General features: G+C 49.2%; 1 protein-coding gene across 1 annotated transcript; it reads right to left on the bottom strand.

The window, feature by feature from the left end:
* Positions 1-2,242: 2,242 nt before the first annotated feature.
* On the bottom strand, positions 2,243-7,306 carry LOC150017492 (uncharacterized). Its single transcript, XM_090291868.1, has 3 exons — positions 7,222-7,306; positions 5,513-7,133; positions 2,243-2,524 (listed from the first exon to the last, which is right to left on the bottom strand). Exons 1-2 carry the CDS (start codon positions 7,304-7,306, stop codon positions 6,037-6,039), a joined length of 1,182 nt encoding a protein of 393 aa, XP_090147994.1. The 3' UTR covers positions 2,243-2,524; positions 5,513-6,036.
* Between the last annotated feature and the right edge of the window lie 9,872 nt (positions 7,307-17,178).

Raw genomic sequence — 17,178 nt, 5'->3', positions numbered from 1 at the left:
CCATGGTACGATTGCTATTTCATTGTACTTGGTGCTGGTGTCAGGAACTATGACCGTTCACCTTTGCCCTGCACTACTGAACATGAGCCTCCTCCCTGTGGGCACTCAAGCATGGACAAGTATTTCATTTTTCTCAATTCCCGAAGCATTTAGAAAAAAACAAACAAAACAAAACATATTGTTGTTTTTATCTTATAGGCACTGCATTCCCTAATGTTCAAAAAGAGTATGTATTCAGCCGTGAGCAGAGGAGGCCTGGGCTTGACACAAGATTAAATGCTCAAGCCCAGTCTGGCATCCAACTGGGCCAGCTGGCGGTGCAGAGATGCAAACTTGGGCACTTCCAGAGGTGGGTTAGGACCCCGGGCAGGCTGGCTCTGGCCAACTGGAATCACAGGTCCTAGCTGAAGGGAACGCAGACAGGCAGCTAGGTTGCAATATGGGCCTAATGTGGCCAGATTGTCTCTTTTCAAACCAGAAACCTAGGTTTTAATGTGAATCTCTAGACTTTAAAATGCTAGCGATTAGTTCTGAAAATGGTTTAAAATATTCTATGGGTCATGTACATCTGAAACTAATATAAAATAGTATTGACCCTGGCTGGTGTGGCTCAGTGGATTGAGTGCCGGACTGTGAACCAAAAGGTCATGGGTTTGATTCCCAGTTAGAGCATATGCCTGGGTTGCCGGCTGAGGAGAGGCAACCCATCGATGTTTCTCTTGCACATCAATGCTTCTCTACCTCTCTTTCTCCATTCTGCTCTCTCTAAAAAGAAATAAAATCTTTAAAAAAAATAGTATTGAATGTCAACTGTAATTGAAAAAGAAAAACAATATTCTATGGGCCCCTCACGACATGTCTGTGGCCTGATGTGGCACCCGGCAGCCTGTGTGTGAGCTCTGGGAAGCAGGGGGTGCTTCCAGTGGGTTCCAGGCCCGAGTCTGCCATTTGTCAACTGCCTCATCGGGTGGTCACTTCACCTCCCAATCGTGTGGCACGGAAATCCAGTCAGCTGCCGAAGCTACCGTGTAGTGGCTAAAGGTGCTGATTCCCTTGGGTTCATATCCTGACTGCTGCTACAATATACCTGCCCTATCATTTTGACTGACTACTCCAGGCTCCAACTTCCTCATCTATAAAATTTGGATAATAATACAGCCTCTCATGCCCTGGCTGGCGTGGCTCAGTGGGTTGAGTGCCGACCTGCAAACCTAAAGATCCCCGGTTCAGTTCCCGGCCAGGGCACGTGCCTGGGTTGCAGGCCAGGTCCCCAGTTGAGGGCGTGTGAGAGGCAACAGATAGATGTATTACACATTGATGTCTCTCTTCCTTTCTTTCTCCCTTCCTTCTCCTCTCTCTCTCTAAAAAAAAAAAAAAAAAGTAAACAAGAACTTTTAAAATAAATAAAATATTAAAAATAAATAATACAACCCCTCTCAAAGGGCTACTATGGGATTAAATGAGATACTGGATGCAAAGTATCTAATTGCAGAGTAAGGTTGATAATACAGATTAACTACTGTTATCTGTAGGCTTGGTGACTACCTCCTCACCATCCAGTCTCTATTATAGTCTCTGTGCTCCAGCCACACCAAACTACAGTTCTTGCCTTTTTCTGAACAAACCATCCAGTTCTTGGTCATGGCACCTTGGTGACACTATTATTCTTGCTTAGAATATTTCTCTTTCCTCTTCTCACCTAATGTTGGCCCTTCCTCAACTTCTAAGTCCAGGCCAAAATGGTCACCCCCACCATGAAGCCTTCCATGATCACCCCTCTAAACAGCCTCTCATGGTTAGGGCCTCCCTCCTCTGCGGTTCCCACTGCACTTAGTACACAGTTCCCGTTAACTCACCTCACAATGCATCGTAATCTACCTGTTGAGACATCTGTCTCAATATGAGAAAGGAGGCCAGGGACAAGGACCTGGCCCTACACCTTGGTGCATGCCTCTGACTGGCACATAGTGCAAGTTCAGTGTTTTCTGAATGAACGAATGGGGCCGACTAAGAGGGCATTTGAATAAAAGCCAAACAATAATGCCACCTTAAACACATCCTGTTGCAAGGAACAGGGACCTTTGGGAATTGGCAAAGAAAGAAGAGAATCCTAAAAATACATAAAATCACTCAGGCACCCTTAATTCCTTGAAATGTATGCATTTTGGTTAATTTTAGTAAAAAGGGATATTATAAAGTTCTAGCTACCTGGGCGACTGACAATACCTGTACTTACATGGTGGCTGCCGTTTGCCACAGTGTCTTGATCTTCACTTTTTCTTCCTGTGGCTTCAGGGGAATGCATCTGCTATTGCAAGAGAAGATATATTCCAGCCAAAGAAGAAGGCTGCTTATTTGGTTCATAATACACTGTTCAGTGCAGTCCGAGAGACCTACACAACCGAAAACTGGCCATCTTGACCTCACGCCTGTGCAAGCCTCTTCGAAAAGAGGCAGCAGCTTCTTGGTGCTCAGACAATCCCCGGAGAAGGCCAGCAGTAGATGATCTTAGGAAGGCAGAAATCTGGAAAAGAAAATAAACATCATTGTTTTTTGGCATTTGTGGTCTTAAAAACTTGACACTGAAGCACTCATTGAACAAGCATTCACTGAATGAATGGAAGGGTTGTTGCCCGGCCTCATTCCCCGCCCCGCAGGCTGGATCAGAGCCCTGGCCTTGGCAGGCTAGAAAACCGAGCAGGCCATTTAGCAGAGCGGTTTCCAGTCGGCTCTGGGGTCAGGCTGCCTGCGCGCAGGGCCTGGCCCTCACAGTTTCTGGTTGGTAGAGTTGATGGAGTAATAGTTCCAACCTCAGAGATGTTGGAAAGAATAAGTCACAGAGACCATGTAAAGTGCTTAGCATGGTGCCTATGAAATTAGTCTGATTACTATATGACAAAAGTTCCGCAAATGTTAGCTATTATCATTGTCAGAAAGATCCTACGACTAGACTTGAGCCTCCGGTAGCTTATCTTGCCAGCTCGGTCCACACCCACTATCTCTACTTTATTGTCCAACTCTCGGGTCAGAGTTCCTGGAGAATGGGAGAAAGAACACGCTGTAAACTTCTAACCAATAAATAAGCAGAAATATGGAGACAAGGAGAAGGAAAGAGGCCACATACACAGAACTTCTGGTCACGCACGAGGGCTCCAGCATAAAAATAGATCTGGACTCTCGGCTTGGAGGGACAAAAGGGGCATGCCGTCAAGCTGCTAAGGAAAAATTCTATACCTAGATGAACTTCAAGTATGGAATGAAGACTTTTTAGGCATTTGAGGCTTCAAAGAATGTGAGATATTCTAAGGAACAGGGTAAATTATTACAGCAGTTCCTCAATAGATGTTAAATAGAATTAAGCCAGGTGAAGTCACTGAATGTGACAAACTGTTTCATACCACAAATCCATGCAGAGTGCCTACTATGTGTTGCTTTGACAGTGACTGGAGCAGGGAACCCGACAGACATGCATTGATTCCCTCACGGAGCTTACATTCTCGTGGGGGAGAGATAGGTAATAAAGAACTACAGAAGTAAGACCCGGAGAGTGATGAGTGCTACAGAAAAAGGGAAACCAGGGCCTAGGACCCCAAATTCCAGCAGGCAGGGACTGTATCAGATAGAAGAAAAAACTATCAGGACAAACTATCAGAACAAACTACCTGGACACAATCAGATCAATTCAGAATGTTGGACATCTATAAGAACACGGGCCTGAAAGTCTTTAAAAAGTAGTCAAAATTGTTAAAACAAAATAAGAAGGAGAGGAATGTAGATGAAAAAGAATTAACAATTATATTCCCAAAAATGAGCCCTGACTAGATCCTGGGCCAATGAAAAAGTTATAAAAAATGTTTTGGCAATAGGGGAGGATATTTGAATATAGGTTAATATTAGATGATATAAAGGAATTATTCTTAATTATAATGTATTAAATTATAATGTAAAAATATATAATTAAAACAATTATACTTAGGTATTAGGGATATGCAGGAGATGGTAGTCTTAGGAGATATGTGCTGAAGGACACAGAGGTAAAACAAAGCAAACTTATCAACCATTGAATCTAGGTAGGGGATATTTAGTTGTTCATTGCTCTGATCTTTTAACTTTTCTGTATATATTAAAATGTCCAAAGTAAAAAGCCAGATAAAAAGAATACAAGACTGCTGTGGCTCAGTGGATTGAGCGTCAGCCTGCAAACCAAGTGTCGCTGGTTCGATTCCCAGTCAGGGCACATGACTAGGTTGCACATCAGGTTCCCACTTGAGGGCGTGAGTGAGAGGCAACCACACAGTGATGTTTCTCTCCCTCTCTTTCTCCTTTCCCCTCTCTCTAAAAATAAATAAATAAACAATTTTTTTTTTAAAAAGAATATAAGAGAATACTTAGAAAAAGTATGCATGACAACTATTTGGAGGAATTCTACTGGAAAGCGAGGATATTAGTTTCCGAAAGCTGCTTAACCAATTAGCACCTACTGGGCAGCTTAAAACAGAAGAAATTTATTTTCTTATAGTTCTGGAGCCCAGAGTCCAAAATCAAGGTATTGTCAGAGGTCACACTCCCTACAGAGGCTCTGGGGAAGAAGCCATTCTTTACCCATTAACGTCTGGTGGCTGTCAACATTCCTAGACTATGGCTGTGTCTCGCGTGTCTCTTTCTGGGGTCACATTGCCTCCTCCTCTTCTGCATGTGTCTGATCTCTTCTGTCTCCCTCATATCAGGACACTTGTGATGGCATTTAGGGCTCATCCAGGTTCTCCAGAATAAGCTCCTCCTCTCCAAATCTTTAATTTGACCACATCTTTTGCCATATAAGGGAATTTTCACAAGTTCCTGGGATTAGAAAGTGAATATATCTTTTGGGGGCCGTTTTTGTGCCTGTTACTGGAAGCAAAAAAAATAGGGCAGCAGGTAGAGGGGAATGTGGGGTCACGAGAGGTTTTGCGTTTCTGTTAAGATGAGAGAAGTTACAGAATGTATGTAATAACATTTAGGAGAGCGTGTTGCGCCCTAGAGTACTAATGCAGTGGTACAGTGTATTTGTTCGTGTGTTAGCCACTCTCACACAGGAAAATTCGTAAAGAAAACAGCAAATTACCCTTAAGATAAGAGATTAGGGTTACCCTTTGAGAATTCGATTAAGAACAATTGATATGAAAACAGCAATAATACAAATAACTGAGACCATTTCAAATCAGGTATAAGCAATTCCAATGTGATGTGGAGGTGAGGGGAAACTGTGGATCGTGGTGATCGTGGTGAAGTGACTGAAACAGTGGGCCCAGCGATGATTCCAGGAATAACTAGAGGGAAGACCAACGAGGATGGGCTTGGGCCAGACATACAGGCCCTATGAGGGGCCGGAACCATTAGATTATAGAATTGGCTACAGGACGGAAAGGAGGGCGCAGAAATAGTGAAGAAAATAACTTCAAAATCCAACACACAAAATCACTACTATGAGGTAGGGCTTCTTTTTTTTTTCTTCACTTCCTTATTTTCTTACCTCTCCTCTTGCTTTTGTCAATTTCGAGCCCCTCGTTCGCTTTTAGGGTCCTCTTTCAGAAGTGTTCTTTACTCGCTCCCGCCCGCATCTTTTCCCACAACTTTTACCAACTACCCTTTAATGTACAGCAACCTTCCACTTGCCTCACTGTGCAAAGCAAACCCTTCTAGCCCATCCTAAATCTGTTTCTCTACAAGCTCCCTGGTCACAGCTCTTCTCCGAGAAACTGATACCCAGCTTTCCTTTACCTATCAACACATTATCAGATCTTTTCTTTTTCCTCAAAACGTTCCCATCTCCCTCTCTATCCCTCTTCTGTTTCCTTTGGTCCTGGTATCTGCCTTCACTCCCAGCAGCTCTTCATTCCCATTGTCTTCCTTTAGACTTATATGCTCTCTTTGCCTGTCTCATGTTTACCCCTTCAGGGTCCAAAATGTTCTGCTTGGCTCTGATTTCCCCCCTGACTTGCAATACCTCCTCTATCTGCTTCCCTTTCCTCCTTTAGCCTCAATCCTTCATCTGCCTTACTCACCAGTACCTTCATCTACACCCTCTTTCTCTGCCATAGAAACAGATTCATCAGTACCATCATTCACTCCACGGAAGACGTCCTCCTTAACCTGCACCCCTTCCTCAGTCCCCTCTAGTTCTCGATCATTCCTTTCCACCCTTTCAAAGGGAATTTCCATCTCAGCACCAGTAACTCCTATTACGCTTTCATCACTAGTAACTTCTACCAATCTTTCAGTTTTCTCTTCATTTATGCTTCCCACTCTCGAACCCTTCAAATTCTCTCCGCTGGTCCCCAGTTTCTCCCTACTGGATCCCAGCTTCTCTGCACTTGACTGCACTATATCTCCTGTGGGTCGCAAACCCTCTCCACTAGTCCCCAGCATCTCTCCCTTGGATCTCCCCTTCTCTCCCCTGAACACCAGCTTCTTTCTGCTTGAACTCAGCTTCTCTCCACTCAGTCTCAGCTCCTCCTCATTGTGCCCTGGTTTATATCCTCTGGATATCACGTCCTCTCCACTGGTCCCCACCCCAGTAATCTTCAATGTCTCTTTAGACCCAGACTCCCTCCTGTCCCCTGCTGTAGTCCCCGCACCCTGAGATTCAGTCCCTGTTTTACGGCTGCCTTCTTGCTTTCCCCACGTTTCCTCTGGGCTCGCGTTCCCCAAACCTTCTGAAGCCTGTAGCGCACTTGCTACACTGTGCGGTAGCTTCACATTCCCCCTTTCCTGACTCGGGCCTGACTTCTTTTTCAAGACTGTCTTTTCCACATTTTCCAGTCCCTGGTGCTGAGACTCAAGCTTCGGGTCACACGTCCCAGGCTTTTGGGTGTTTCTACTCAGGAGGTCCATTCTCTTCCCAATCACGACGAGCCCGTTCCAGGGCATCCACATTTTTTCTCGCTGCATCTGTGCCCCTCTGCCTCCCGGCTCCAGTGGGAACCACCCGCGGGACCTGGCCTGGCCTTGGACGCCCTGGCCGCGGGCCCTGTCGCGCCCCGTTGCCTCCCTGTGCGGCTTACACCGCTGCTCCCTCATGCCCTTGAGTGGAAATCCAAACGGAACCCCTCTCTTCACAGACACTAGCCCTCGCCCTGGTTCGCTGTCCGCCACTTCGTCCCCCGGTCCCCATTCCCCCCCCGCCCACCCAGTCCACCCGCGCCCGCCCGCCGGCCTGCGCGAGGCTGGGCTAGTGCGCACGCGCCCCCTGCGCCAGCCCGTTGGAGGGGCGGCGGCCCGGGGGCGGGGCTGACGCGGCTGGAGACCTCGGAGACCCCAGAGCCATGAACGCAGCCCCCACGCTGTGGCTTGTTCCCGACCCTCGGTTCCCAAATCCCCTTTAACAACTGGCTCCAGAAACGGGATCGACAGGCGTTTCAGTCAATGGCTTAGCGCACAATTAACCTGGTGCCCAATCAAAAGGCGAGGCTGAGAGAGAACGGGGTGGGAATCACGCCCCACTCCAGGTGTCTTGTTGGCGGGAAGGGGAGAGTGTCTCCGTCGGCTGATAGGGTCGCCACTTTGTTTGTTCCTCGGAGCGAGGAACTGGGGACCAAGCTGCAGGAGCGCGCGGGTAGTGGCCAGCCACGGAATCGTTGCGTACTGCAGCCGAGGAGAGTGATGGGGGAGCATCAAGAGTCTGGGGAAGAGAACAAGGTCAAGAAAGGATGCAAACCGCCCCCAACCTCCACCTCACTCCAGGATACCCAATGATACCCAATCTGGGAGGGGCGTCTGTGAGTGTGTAAGTTGGCGCGCAAGCGTGAGCAAGAGGGTGGAGCACCTCTGTGGCACCTGCAAGGGGACGGGTGAGGATGCTAAAGGAAGCAGGGTTTTACCTTTGCTTTTACATGTGGAAGGGGACCCACCGCTGCCACACCCCACTTCCCAAGGACGGATTCCTGCTGGCTTGATGGGGAAGAAGAGGAGGGAGGGATGTTAGGAATTGGGAAAGGGCTTGTCTCCAGGGTATACAGAGTTCCTACAACTTTATAAGAATAACACATTCTGATTTTTAAAAGGAGGGCAGGAGAAACCCTGACCAGGTGACTTGGTTGGTTGGAGCATCATCCCATACACCAAAAGGCTGCAGGTTCCATCTCTGGTTGGGGTGCAGACAGGAGGCAACTCATTGATGATTCTCTCTTCCTCTCTCTCTCTCTCCTCTCTAAAATCAATTTAAAGGAGGGTAGGAGAGGATCAAAAGATTTGAACAGGCACTTTACAAAAGAAGACATCCAAATGGCCAATGGGTACATAAAATGGTGTTCAATGTCATTCCTCCCCAGAGAATACAAGTTAAAGGCACAATGTGCTTTTACCATACCGCCACCAGTATGGCTAAAATGAAAAGGATTAACAGTTCTAAGTATTGACAAGGATATGGTGCAACTGGTCCTCTCATACAATGCTGGCAGGAGTATAAATGAGTACAGTCACCTAGGAAAACTCTTTGGCATTATCTATGAAAACATTTTAAACACGTGCCTAACTTATGGCCAACCAATTCTCATACCCAACAGAAATGAGTACTTAGGTCCCTCAGAAGACATACAAGAATGTTCATGGTAGCCCCAAACTTTAAATAATCCGAGTGACCAAATGTAGAATGGATTTATAAACTATGATATATTCAGGTAATGGAATACTACACAACAATGAAAAAAACTGCTGCACTCAACAACCTAGATGGATCTCACTAAAGAACACGGACACAAAAACGTATATGCTATTCAATTTCATGTATATGAAGTTCCAGATCTATGGTGATAGAAGTCAGAATAGTGGTCCCCACTGTGTGCCAAATGTCCGCCAAAGCCTGTGAGAGGGAAGGGGAAGGCATCTGGGTATGAGAGGTTGGCAATGCCATTTACATACTCGTGAAAAATGCTTGAAGGTAAACGGACTTCTAAGCCTTCCTTCTTAGTATCGCCTGACACAGTGATGTGTACATACTGTAATTGGTGTTCAATAAATGCTTAACGAATAGCTCAATGGAAGAAAAAATTAGTAGCTTGGTTCCTCGTGATTCTTTTCATCTGGAGAAATACAATTGCTTTGCCTATAAGCTGACACCTGCTTGACAGTGAAAGTGAACGGAATGGTCTCAGGGACTCCTCAAAAGAGGTGGGGACTTCTCATCCAACTCTACACCCAGTGAAAGCGTACCTGAGGTAACCAGCTGGGGGCGGGGTGGCAAAGGAGGGGAAAGTGCTTCATTGTAATGCCCTGAGCAGTGACTTCTCAGGATCCCTCTGGGCGCAGCCTGTGACCCTGGGGCATTGTAAAAGCTATGCTCCTGAGGTGGGTTTGGCCAGAGGACAAGAGCCTGCCGTGAGGATGGGCAAAGAGGCCATGGTCAGTCAGGTCAGGGACCTCCCTGCCCCTGTGGCCCTCTTCCTTATCGTGGACCTGCAGGGACAGCTTCTTACAGGTGGAGATCTCTGATGCAGGGCGCGAGCAGGACAAGGTGAAATTCACCGTTCAAACCAAGGTGAGGCTGCAGAAGGAGTGAGGGGACCGTTCGGATGGCTGCCACAGGAAGTCGCAGGAGCCTGAAGAACCTGCTTCCCTAAGACTCTGCTCCCCATGGGAGGTGGTGGGCAGATGCCATCATAGCCTGTGGACCCTGTTCCTCCGCCTGGCTCCTGCCCCAGGACCCTCTGAGAATGCAGGCATCTTGTCTAGTCTTCCGTCGCCTTCGCCTACGGCCCCAAGCCCTACACATCCCAACTGAAATCCTGGATAATGGAGCCCCAACAGGGCCTCACCAGGGAGGTGGGGCTGGGGAGGACCGAAGTGGGTATCCAGGACGTCAGATGCAGGGTTTGCAGAGCAGGGAGAGACACCATGGACAGGCTGCCTGGCTTCCAGAGCTGCCTTCCTCCTGGGCCCAGACTATGTTCTCAGCGGGGCGGCAATGTGAGTTCATCTGGCCGGTCCTCCGGCCTCACCATGAGGAGTGGCAGGCTTGGGCATCTGGGTGAGAACAGAAGGCTGGGCCAGGCTCCTGGGTGTGGGTGATGGCCTTCTCGGTAATGAGAGGTCTCCCAGCCCTGTCCTTCCTTTGAGCAGGTCCCCCTGGCTCCTCCGAAGCCAGACTTTGGGACTGTAAGGGAAAAGCGGCAGAAGTTTCAAGAGACAGCTCTGTCACTCAGCAAGTTTGCCAAAGTGAAGAAGGAGCTAGAAGCGTGAGTGCCACCTCCTTTCCTTGTCTGTGACAAAGCCCCAGCCCCAGCCGTCTCCTGGGAACCCCTTGACTACCACCTATGGACATCAAAGGATCCTGACTCTGACCCCAGGGCTGCTGAGGGGGTAAAAGGCAGGATGACGAGAACTAAGGAGGGCCTTTGAGCTGCCTGCTCTTCTCTGCAGGGAGTACCTGGCTGTCTGTAAGAAGACAGTTGCGATGCACGAATTCTCTGCAGCGCCTGGCACCCCACCCTGTGACAAGACCAAAACTTTTTTATCCTCACCCAAGAACCTCTTTTTTTTTTCTCTCTATTGCTTTTAGAGAGAGAAACATCAATGCCAGAGAGAAGCATCAATCATTAATCGGTTGCCTCCCTTAAATGCCCGGACTGGGTATTGTACGCATCTGGACTGGGAGCAAACCCACAATTTAGGCATGTGCCCTGACCGGGAACTAAACCTGCAACCTTTTGATTACAGGATAATGCTCCAACCAACTGAGCCACACTGGCCAGGGCCAAGAGCAAAACTTGTCTCTTTGGTGTACAGTCAGGTTGTGAGCTGGCCAGAGGTGGGCGACAGGGCTCTAAGTGAGCTCAAGCTTCTTGTCAGTTCTGCGAGTGGCATATGCCTGGGGGTGGGCGGTGCAAGTGCCCACTCAACATCATCCTCTCCCCATGTGTGCCTCAGCTAAATGTCCCAACAAAGAACCAGAAGGAGGACTTCCAGCCAAGATGGAGGCCTAGACAGACACGCTGGGTCTCCCTCCACTACTAAGAAGGACTACAACTACCTCAAAACTAGAGACAACCAGAAGTTCAGAAAATCAAGCTGCATGGAAGTTCAACAAACAAAGATATAAAGAAGAAATACTCATCCAGATAGGTAGGAGGGGCGGAACCGGGGCGGAGAGGACGCGGTGTGGTGGCAGCAGCAGCAGGCCGGCAGAAAGCACAGTCACATGTTTTAAAAAGTGAGGAGGGACACCTGGGGAGCGTTCCCAGCTCCTGACCAGACTGCGCAGCTCCCAGTCCCAGTACTGGGGACAATCAGGCCTCATTGCTTCTGACTGTGCAAACCAGTGGATGTTGGGGTAGAGGCAGAAACTGCTGTTCTCTCAGCAGAGCCCACTTGTTTAAAGGGCCCCCATGGATCTCGAACATCTGCAGACCCACCCACTCTGGGAACGACGGCCAGGACAACAGCTAGAAGGGCGCCAGTCCCATATGAAAGTGGGAGAAGTGCCTAGAAAAGGGGAGAGTGCTGAGCAAGCAGCATTGTTCACTCTTGGACCCCTCCCCCATATACAGTGCCACAATATGGTGAGACGGGTCGCCCTGTACTGACAAATCCCTAAGGCTCCGCCCCTTACAATGTAACAGGAGAGACAGCACCACTTAAGACACAGAGGCAAACAAACACAGGAGCCTGTCAATATGAAGAGACTGAGAAGTATGGCCCAAAAGGGGGAATGGATCAAGGTTCCAGTGGGAGAACTAAGCGACAAGGAGATAGCCAACCTAACAGATGCAGAGTTCAAAACACTGGTGATAAAGATGCTCACAGGCTTGACAGATATGGTTAAGTACTGCAAACGCATAAGAGAAAAAGTGAAGGCTATGCTAAATGAAACGAAGGAAAATCCACACAAAACCAATAGTGAAGAGAAGGAAATCAGGGTTCAAATCAATGACTTGGAATATAAGGAAGAAAAAAACAATCAACCAGTACAAAATGAGGAAACAAGAATTGAGAAAAATGAGGAGAGGCTTAGGAACCTTCAGGACAACTTTAAACATGCCAAATCCGAATCATATGGGTGCCAGAAGGAGAAGAAGAAGAGCAAGAAATTGAAAGCTATGTGAAAACATAATGAAAGAAAACTTCCCAAATTTGGCGAAGGAAATAGACATACAAGTCCAGGAAGCACAGAGAGTCCCAAACAAGCTAGACCCAAGGAGGACCACACTAAGACACATCATAATTAAAATGCCAAAGGTTCAAAATAAAGAGAGAATCCTAAAATCAGCAAGAGAGAAACAGAGAGTTACCTACAAAGGGGTGCCTATAAAACTATCAGCTGATTTCTCAGGCAAGGGACTGGCAAGAAGTATTCAAAGTGAGGAAAAGCAAGGACCTACAACCAGGATTACTCTATCCAGCAAAGCTATCATTTAGAATGGAAGGGCCGATAAAGTGCTTCCCAGACAAGGTAAAGCTAAAGGAGTTCATTATCAGCAAGCCATTATTAGATGAAACGTTAAAGGAACTTATTTAAGGAAAAGAAGATCAAAACTATGAACACTAAAATGACAACAAACAACTATCAACAACTGAATTTAAAAAATAAAAACAAAATCTAACTAAGCAAACCAGAACAGGAACAGAATCATAGGTATGGGGATCATTTGGAGGGTTATCAGCTGGGAAGGGGAAGGGAGAGAAATGGGGAAATAGTGTAGGAATTAAGAAGCATAATTGGTTGGTACAAAATAAACAGGGGGATGTTAAGAATAATATAGGATAGGGTGAAGCCAAAGAACTTACATGCACAGCCCATGGACATGAACTAGGGGGTGTGGGATTGCTGGGAGAAGGGGGGGTACTGGGCAGGGGGGAGCAAAGGGGGAAAAAATTGGAACTATTGCAACAACATAATAAAATATACTTAAAAAAAAAAAAAAAAAAAAAAACAGAAGGAGCTCCTTGGGGGGTTTCTGAGGAATATTGTTAAGTCTGCAGAGGAAACCCTCATCACCAGCATGGTGACCCCTGGGGCCCCTTTCTAGATTTAACCCATGGACTCAAGTCCACAGCAAAGTCCACACCCTGAGGCTCAGGATGGCTGTGGGAGGGAAGCCACTGGTGGGACCTGGCCTAGAGGGAAGTTGTAACACCCCTTGTAGTCTGTGGTGCCATGCTCCTGGTGACTTGGTGTAAGTGGGTCTTATCTTGCTCCCTTGGGAGGTGGTTGACCTTGAGCATGAGAGAACATTCTTACTGGAGTAGCTCACCTGCCTCCAGAATGTCTGCCTGGGGGCAGGCTGCATCATGCAGTCCCACAAGTGTATGCAGGACCCAAGGGGCCCTCTATTCCCTGCCCCCTTTCCCAGCTGGTCCAACTCCCCGGGAGACAGAAGAGAGCAGGAAATGTGCCGTGTCTATTCATAGCCACAAACACCAGGGGTGGGGCTTGACTTGCAATGCACTCTGATGGAGGGCTCTTCCCCAACAGGCCCCGCAGACAATCACATCCCTAGCTCGGATGCACTGAGCTGTCTGTGAACACAGGAAGTCAACCAGCTAAAAACGTGAGGACTCCCTCTCCCCTCCTTCCCTCTCTCTGCGCTTATAACACTGTGTGTGCCCACCGTGGCGGGATGGGGGTGGGGGTGGTATTCTGTGGAAGCCTACTATCTATCTGCTGTAGGTGGGAGGTGCAGAAGTGCCTTCTGGGATTCCGGAAACAAGAGGGAGATTAACCCAAGGGTGGGGGACGGGGAGGGAGGCTTTAAGCAGCCACCTAAGACCCGTGCCCTAACTCCTTCCCGCTGCCTCCTGGGAGCTTCCCCAGACTGGCAGGGCTCTTTGAAAGACTAAGGCTGAGTACTGCCTTCGGTGTTGAAAGATCGCACAGGGAAGAAAAGAATCCTGGGAAAGGGTAAAGCTCCATGATAATTTTGGATTCTTCATGTTCATGATTCCCTGGACTTATCCTCCAGACTAGTTTAATAAAGAGGTGGAGTAGAGTCCCGGCCGGGTAGCTCCGTTGCTTAGAGCGTCCTCCTGATACCCCAAGGTTGCAGGTTCAATTTCTGGTCAGGGCACATACAAGAATCAACCAACAAACAAATCGATGCTTCTCTCTCAACAAAAAGATGATGATGATTAACAAATTTCGCATTAAAAAAAAAAAAAAAGAGGTGAAGTGGAGACAGGGATCCAGCCTCCCGTGTATGTCTGGTGATCGGGGAGGGTGGGGACTGGGCTTGGTGAGGCATTTACAAGGATGTGCCACATGATGTGCCACGTGCGGCTGGCAGGCTGCACTGTGCCGACAACGTCCTGCCCCAGACCCACTCTTGCTGAACTCTTCTCCAAGAAAGGCACTGGAGCAGGCCAATCTTTCTTTTTAAAAGATTTTTATTTATTTTTATAAAAAGAGAGGGAAACATCGATGTACTAGAGATACATCCATCGGTTGCATTTCACACACCCCCAAACTGGGGGCCTGGCCCGCAATCCAGGCATGTGCCCTAAGAATCGAACCAGCAACCTTTAGATTTGCATGCTGGCACTCAGTCCACTGAGCCACACCAGCCAGGGCATGTGCCAATCTTTCTAAAATGCATTTGTCCACATTTCTTCTCTGCTCAAGGCTCTTCAGTGACCCTGCCCCTTACAGAACCTGCTGAAGACACAAAGCACAGTCGTTTGTGCATTTTAGGCCTCTTGTTACCTGGCCACTGCCACCCAGGTGCCCCCGCTGAACTTCTGGTTCTTTGAGCACATACCAGGCTTGCACACGTGTAAAGCCTTTGGCTGTTGTCTTAATTCCTACTCAACCCCCAAGACCCAAACCAGACAGCACCTCCCCTGTGAAGCCTTCCCTGGCCTGCTCCCCTGGACATCAGTGTCTGATCTAGAGTGGTTATCAAGTGATGCTGGAGAGATGAGCAGCAGCCCCCCAAACCTTAGCTGCACCTCAGTAAGTTCCCTCCCAATTCAGAAGCTGGAGGGCCAAGTGGCCTCAGACAAGGACCTGAAAGTGTCAGACATGCCGAGTTACTACTTGCAAGACTCACAGGCAGCCAAGGTGAGAGAAGGCCCTAAAGCAGACCTCAGGCTCGAGGCCAGTGGCACTGGGGCAACCAAGGAGGGAAGGCAGGTGGGGCGGTGGGCGACAGTGACCCCGCGTCCCTGCTGGCCCCTACGGCCTGCTATACGGCGGCTGTGGGCCCCTGCCGACTATGAGAATGCCAGCAAGGCTTTGGACAAGGCACGCACCAGGAACCGGGTGGTGCCAACTGCCAGAGCCACCGGTGACTGTGTTGCCAGTGCTTTGAACGCCTGACTCAGCCAAGCAAGGTGAGCCCTGTGGCCCTGGAGCCCCTGCCACTGGGCTGCATACCCGGCCAGGGTTCCCATTCCTCCCCCCAACCCCGCCCCCAGAACTTAAGAACTCCCCAGTCCTGCCATGTCTCCCCTTTCTGCAAGAACCTCGAGTTAGGAGAGCTGGAGCTCAAGCCCGCTAAGGGGGGCCCTCCAGCCTCACTGACCCTCTTGCTACCTCCCCACCTGCCACCTGCCTAGGTTCTTTCCAAGTGTCTGAGAGTGTGATGCTGCAGAGGCAGGCTGCAGTGGGCAGTCCCAGCTGTGGCTCAGGCCGGACTTCCCCACCTCGGGCCAGTACACGGCCCTCATCAACAGTAGTAAACCCTCAATAAACGGCAGCTGCTACTGTTGCGGACAGGGACGAGAGAGTGGAGACAGTTATCTGAGGCACATGAACAGCAACATCCTGTCTCAGGGAGCACAGTGCCACAAGCAGGGGACATCCAGGACCTTTCTCTTCTCCAGAACACTTTTCACCCTCAAGGGGGAGCCTCAGAGCAGCCAGACTGCTCTGGGAGAGTCATTAACAAGTCTCCCAGGCCCCACCCCAGCAAGATGCCTCTTAGCCCACCCACAGCAACCACTAGTCATGCCCTTGGCTTCCAGGACAAGTCCAACCCCACCCCCACCCCAAAGGTGCCAGGGCAGTATGGGAACATACTTGGCCAGAGGTAAGCAGAGCCCCAAACTGGTGTAGCCTAAGGGCCCCGACTTTCCTCCCCAGGGGGCTGAGAACAGCCCTCATCCACCTTCTGGCCCAAGTTCAGTTGTCCCCAGCCTGTCTGGCCACAAAGGGCCTGGTTTTGTAACAGAGGCCTGCTTTGTCCTCCCTTCCCAGTTCCAGGGTCTACCAGGCACACTCTACTGCGGCCCTATGGAGACCAGAACCTGGAGGAACAAGAGGGGATTTCTCCAGCATCCTCATCCACCCACTTTCCAGAGCACCAGCTGACTCCATGGGCAGGAGCAAGACCCAGGACTTGGAACTCAGGAACAGTCTTCAAAGCACAGACCAAGAAGACCAATCAAATCCTCTGTACCCATTTCCTAAATAGTGAATTGGAACTACACTGTCCTGCCTGCCAGAGATACCGGCAAGCTCCAAGGAACAAAGGAACCAGCGCTAACTTGAGGCTCTTGCTTCAGTTGATTGGAACTCAGGGTGCGGATGCGACTTCTGAGGCATCTTTACCTGCTGGGCAGGTTAAAGCCCAAAGTACAGGCTGGAGAGAGCTGGCTGCAATGCTAGCAAAGGGCCTCAGGCTCTAGCCAACACCCCCTTAGTTAAACAGAGGGGGAGGTAGACCCAAGACACCTGGGTCTGAAGTCCTGGGCTCCACCTAGCTAGCCCCACCCTGGATTCCAGCCACATCTGCAGTAGGCCAAGGGCTCAGCTTGGCTTCTGACTCAGAGCAGCCAAAGGACCCAGCCCTCATAAAGAATCAGCCACCCAGGGAAGAAGGAAAAGACCAAAAGAACCCTGAAGGTGGAGAAAGTAGCTCAAGAGTTCACCTGTGACTTACATTCTCACAGCCCACATCCGGGAAGGACTGAGCAGGGTATCTGAGAGTGGGCCTCACTGCCCCATTGCCCACCAGGGGCAACACTACAGAAGAAAGCAGTTCAGACATAAAACCTTCTGTTGGGGGGACCCCTGCAGATAGCCAGACTAGTGCCAACTGTGGCACCACTTGTAGAATAAGTGGCAACTGTCAGAAGGGAGACCTGGCTAGTCATGGGGCCAGATTAGGGTATGCGGGCTGGTTGGAAGTGGAGTATAAAGGGATGCTGCTCGTTCTCCTAGCCTACCTCCCCCACAAGGTACCCTGGGCCCCAGTCCTGAAACAAACA

This window comes from Furipterus horrens, unplaced genomic scaffold (assembly GCF_987537825.1).
Source record: "Furipterus horrens unplaced genomic scaffold, mFurHor1.1.pri manual_scaffold_2, whole genome shotgun sequence".
NCBI classification, from domain to species: Eukaryota; Metazoa; Chordata; class Mammalia; order Chiroptera; family Furipteridae; genus Furipterus; species Furipterus horrens.
This window is presented reverse-complemented; position numbering and strand designations above follow the sequence as displayed.